At 37.3% G+C, this 6,000-nt stretch overlaps 1 protein-coding gene across 1 annotated transcript in view; it reads right to left on the bottom strand.

Moving 5' to 3' along the window:
• Window positions 1–529: 529 nt before the first annotated feature.
• Window positions 530–6,000, bottom strand: part of INPP5F (inositol polyphosphate-5-phosphatase F) — a 44,605-nt gene continuing 39,134 nt past the window's right edge. The window contains exons 18-20 of the mRNA XM_083364490.1: window positions 4,827–4,955; window positions 4,088–4,175; window positions 530–3,107 (exon numbers count right to left, since the gene is read on the bottom strand). Coding sequence (XP_083220616.1) covers window positions 1,958–3,107; window positions 4,088–4,175; window positions 4,827–4,955 — 1,367 coding nt within the window. The 3' untranslated portion in view covers window positions 530–1,957. The remainder of the gene's footprint in view (window positions 3,108–4,087; window positions 4,176–4,826; window positions 4,956–6,000) is intronic.

The raw sequence follows: 6,000 nt of genomic DNA, 5'->3' as shown, positions 1-6,000 counted from the left end.
CAAGTGTTCATGCTAGTCATTTAGACATCCCTTCAATCAGTTACCAAGTAGTAAAACTTCATTAACATCCTATTCTTTATGGCCCCAGACCAAAGCCACATGCGGCTCCTTCAGCCGTCTCCTGCGGCTCCCAGTCCTCTGCCATGTGCAGTCCAAAAAAAAGTGGGACTAAAAATGTTCAACCAATCAATTCAAATATGCAGGGTAGGTGCATATCTTGCCTTGGCTCCACTCTTCAGTCAAACCCTGTTCTGCGCATGCGCGCATGTACACACATTTTTTGTGGCTCCCAGTTTTTCCTTTTGTGAGGGAACCGGTTCTGAGTGGCTCTTTCATTGTTTCAGGTTGCTGACCCCTGCCCCAGACAGATCTGTGCAATCACTGTATCAAAATAGCATCCTCTGAACTTTTTTTTTACTAATTAAATGTGTTGCTTCCCCAAAAACAATAAAAGATGTCTAAGGAAAAACATGGGAGCAGAGAAGCAGCTTTAGTCTTGTAAATGAGAAATCAACCAAGATCCTTAGTATTCTGAACCATATACACCAAAATGCATAGTGTTTTATTTTTTTATTAAAATAGCTCTTGTTTCCCACATTAAAACAACAGTTTTATTGTATATTTATTCTAAATATACTTAAATGTATAGGTACTCTCAAAAGAACACACATTAAAGTATTAATAAATAACAAAATACAAACAGTACAAAAGTATCACACAAAAGACAGTTTAAGTAAGTTATCACTTCTGATATAGTAGACACTCAGACATATAATTGACTAATTAACTGTTCAGAACACCACATGCAACCTAGCTATAGTAGAAGTGTACTAACAAACCCAAGTTCTAGAATAAGGACAGAGGTTATGAAGGAACAAGACTGCATTCAGTGTTGTTTCTGCTGCTACGTTCTATTATACTTCATCACAAGACTGTTTTGGGCAACTGCTTCTAAGAAATGAGCTAGTATTTAAATACAACTTCATTTCTCCGCTGAAGTCAAGATTGTAGCTACAGTAACTTCTCAGGCATGTTGCACTGATCACATTTTAGACAACAGTAAGGTATTATGGAGGAGGAGTATGTTGTCAGTTATATTACTGAAAATTATTCCCTTGCATATGTTTAAGTAATATCTCCTCACAGGGATACATTTTTACTCAGTATTTGATATCAAGCTTAAGAATTTTGCTTTGATCCACAAAAGACTACGCTCTAAGAATATGCAACTAGTTTCTTAGAAAATAATGCATTATGGTTTCCAGAAACACTGATTTTATTTTTTAAAAGAGGATTAATTTTTTTTCCAGCTAGAAAAGCCCTTTCAGCAGCTACCCTGAAAGCTTTAACAAACATGTTAACTTCTAGATACCATAACTATTAAATCAACAGAGGTAGAAAGAAGCAAGGAATTGGTGAAGGAAAGGGAGAATGCCTAAGCATGTTTATTTAAAAAAAAATACTCCCTCTGCAGTGACCATTTCCTTAGGAATGAAACCTGTTCAAGGAACACAATTTTTTTTAAAAAAATTAAATTAAAAAAATCTGGAGAAAAATAAATAGAATGCCATCTATGAGTAAAATATTCACTGGTACAGTGCAAGATTAATAAGGTAATGGGTGTTTAGTACCAGACCCTTAATATAAATATTCTACACAAATCTGAAGACTTATAAAAAACTTGCCCCAAAAGATATAATTGTGCATCCGATTACCTAAAGGAGCAGCATGCACGTCAACAATTGCTGTGCGAGTTACCTGTTTAAGTATAATTTATTGTCGCTCACTCGCTACAAAACAGTTCTGAAGCCTGTTCAAAACCCAACTAATTTCTCCCATCAGTTTCTGTAAACATTGTTACTGGTATTCTTAATACCAATACTCAGTGGCAGTTTGCCTTTCTTCCCTAGAATTTATGTTACAGTATTTAATAGTATGTACAATTGGATCTTGAGCTCTAAATCTGAATTATTCGTGTTTGACACTGGGTAAACATTTCTTTCAATTCATTTTGCTGGCTTTCATTAATAGTTTCTGGTTCCGCTGGGCTCTTCTGGACTTTAGCCACAGCAAAGTTGATTCCTTGGGTTAAGCCGGCTTGTGTAATGTTAGCTACCTGGGCCACTGAATTGCGTATCTTTGCAAAGGGAGAGACTGCCCTGCTACCATTATTCTCTGCTGGTGAAGGAGTCACATGCAACCCTGGCTCAGCTTCGAGAACAATAGACGAGCCTGGGCTTTTATGAGACTGAAATAAATTCATCTGTTCAACCACTAAATATTGTGGTCCTGTCTCTGAAAGTGATACATCCAGTTTAGATGGTCTAGAAGGAGCCTTACTAGTTCCCAAACAATCAGCTGCCTTAGGAGCATTATGGCTAATATCATGCACTGCTTCTTGGAGTTCTTGAGAACCCCTCTCATGTTCTGAAACACTGTTCATCTTAAGTTTAGCATCCTGGACAAATCTGTGACAGTAAACATCAATCTGTTTAGTGATATCTAGTGTTGTATTTTCAGCAGACAAAGCTTCTTGAGAAGTTTTGCCTTCTCTTTCATTGTTCATTTGGTGTCCAGATTGTGCCACATAGATATCTGAAGGAACAGGAATGCTAATATTGACATCGGTGCTGCTCACAGATTGGGACCGACTATTTAACCGAGGAGCAGATGCAATGATACCACAACTAGGTAAGACATAATCTATCTGTCCGTTCTCTAAAGAGTCCATGAATTGCTGGTCATCAGAAGATCTGGAATTTGTCAGGAAGTCATCTGAATGGAATGAGTCGTTATCAGACGAGATCTCAATATCCGATTCTATATTAGCATTAGTATCAGTCATGACATTTTCCATGGTTTCAAGACTACTGTCAGATTTCCAAAGATTTACTTTCAGATTGGGCTTTAAGAAATTGACTTTCATTTCAGTCTTTGTAAAGTTTCCCAATTTTCTAAGATTGCTGATATTTACGTTGGATTTGGTTTGTTTCACTTTTTGATTAAGAGATGAAAACTTGTTCATTAAGTAATTCTTCCCCAGGGCCAAAGAACCTCTACTCTGGGATCTGATCCCAATGATGTCCTCATGTGGTTTGCTGCTTTTCCTGAAAAAGTGAGAAAACTAATAACTTCCTTTCTTACTCATATGATAAAAACAGTATATACCAAAAGTCAGGCTTCACAATTTATTACATAAATTACATTAAATGTTTGAATTGGTTACTGTTTTCTTTTAAACACTGTTTTCTTTTACTCATTTGAGACATGACCTTTAAGCATTCCTAGGATACAGTAACATTGGCAAAAAAAATAATAAAGCATTCTGATTGGGTTAGAGGGTCTGACTTTTGCTGCACCTGGGATATATAACAATTGCTTGTTTATTGGGGTTTAAGCATAGCATATCGTTGACCTTAACACCAAGGCACTCAACATCCCCAATATTGCAAGACAGAATCCTCAAGTACGGTAATATAATTATTAAGAACTTTTTGGACTCCTTGGTGTCCTCTGAACTTGGATGTTTTCTTGTAAATATGTCATTATCCAGCTAAATAACTACTCAGTGCTACTCAACCTGAAAAGCAAAGTATCAAAATTTACATACTTTGTTTACATAAAAGCAGGAAAGTAATTAATACAAACAGATGGCTGGTGTATAGGTAGTCCTCAACTTACAACTATTCCTTTAGTGACCATTAGAAGTTACATCAGCACTGAAAAAAGTGATTTACAACCATTCCTCACATTTACAACCATTGCAATATCTCCACAATCACGTGAAAATTCAGGTTGTTGTATCCCAAGAATTGTGACCGGCTTCCGACAAGCAAAGTCAAAAGGGAAAGTTGGATTTGTTTAACAATCACATAGTTCACTTAACAACTACAGTGATTCACTCAACAAATGTGCCAAAAAGGTTGCAAAATTAGGTGCATTAATAGCCGCCTTGCTTAGCAATATAAATCCTGGTCTCAATTGTGGTTGTAAGTCAAGGACTATCTGTAGTATATACAACAAGTGTTGTAGCTTAAAGTAAATTAGGTGTCAGAGAATTTATGAAAATGAAAAAATTAAAATTCACCTCTCCAGTTTTTTCTCAATAATGGAGACATCTAACCCCATGGCCTGCTTGGTGATTCGCAGCATTTCTGCAATGCACTGAAGAGTGTCTGAAATTCAAAGAATTAATCCAGAATTCCTGAAAAGATCATATTCTTCACTAAATGCTAATGACAGTTTACTTGAATATATTTGTCTTCCAAAAGTAATACAGGATGTACTTCATACTCACATGAAAAATTCACCTTCATTTTACATCAAATGACTCACATATTAATGAAGTTAGGTACTTAAGCAAAAAGTAAAGAATTAAGCTATTTTTAGTTGCAAAGATTCATTTTTATCCTTCAGATAAAATTAAAAATGAAGATTTCTACTAGACACATGTACTACAGATTCAATTGGTACATCTGTTGTCTGAGACATACTGCAAAATGCATGGCATAATTAGTGAAGTATAATTGAAAGGGTGGAAATGTACCAAATTTCTCTTGAATGGGTATGCTGCCCTTCCAGAGATGTACTCTCTGCTCAAAAATTAGTAGAAGAACTGATGTTGGTGAAAAGCAGGAATAGGCAGAGTTCTGGTGTCAGTAATTCAGTAATTAAATTGGCTAATTAATTTAAAATACAGTTTATTTTCAAACAAGTTATTTTTCTTATTCAGCTATTTAAATGTCCCATTTTATTTTCATAGCTACATTGTAATTGCTCAGAAACTTCTAAATTGATTCGATTCATTCCAAAAAGTAGATACTTACCTTTTCCATCCTCTTCAGGGCTGCGCACCACAGCTCTAAGCGTATGGAAGTACCCACTTGTATCTTTGTATTTATAATGAAGCCTCATGCATGAGAACTTGGGTTTTCCAAAGAACGTTGGTTCGGGTCCTTGTTAAAAAAATAGCAATTCAGGAATGCCTAGTCTACTTTTTAAACAACACACTTCATTATAGCTGTTCTGTCCCAGCCTACACGAACACCGCTCAACCGCTTACTCACAAGGAAAAAACCCTTTACATTGAACAGGGCAGGACTTGGTAAGATAAATCCCTTTTATTTTTACAAGGGCTTTTATGGAACAAAACTCCAACCAGTCCTTTAGCTGTTGAAACAAACAAGATTCAGTCTGAGTTCTCAGCTGCAATGCTCAAGGTTTAAGTCACTCAAACATACATAAAGCCGACAAACCTGGTTAAATATTCAAAATCCTGAGGCAAGAAATCCCAACGATAGAAGCACAAAGACGTAGCATGAACGGTTGCCTTCAACAACCAGCCCCTTCCACGCCTCTCCTCTTTATAGTCCACCCAGGGCGTGGCTTCTTAGTGTCTTTTACTTTTCCTGGAAAGCCGCCCCACCGCCCTCCGCTGCTCTTCGTCTTCACTCGGTTCAGGCCCCCAACCCAGCTGTCTCTCTGCCTGAGCATGAGTAGATGGCCCAGTGTCACATCTAGCACTGAGTCCTCGTGCTCCTCAGAGCCTTCCACAGACTCTGATGTGACCCCAGGCAACCCTTCCCCCTCATCCGATTCATCTGACTTGGCTGCCGGATCTGCTGGCAGGCAAGGACTCACAACAATATCAACCAGGAACAAAGACTTTCCTAGCTCAGCTGGAATGAACCACTATTTGGTTCCACCTGAACTGTATGCTGTGACTTCGTTCTACCGCTTCAGTTATACACCATTAAAAGATTAATCCCATAGGTTTTGTTGTATGTTTTTCTTCCTTATACCAGTGAGTGGTAGTAGTGAATATTGTCGCTTCAGAGATTTTGGTTTATATCCCATTTAGCAATGAAGCTCACCAATTACTTTTGGTCATTCAACCTCTCAAATTAATCTACGGTACTTTATAGAAAGATTGCAAGAATAAAAGAGGAGCAAGAAATTGAGTTCCCTGGCAAAAGGCAAGGTAACATTTTCATAAATGCT

Source organism: Vipera ursinii, assembly GCF_947247035.1.
Source record: "Vipera ursinii genome assembly, chromosome: 5".
NCBI lineage: Eukaryota > Metazoa > Chordata > Lepidosauria > Squamata > Viperidae > Vipera > Vipera ursinii.
This window is presented reverse-complemented; position numbering and strand designations above follow the sequence as displayed.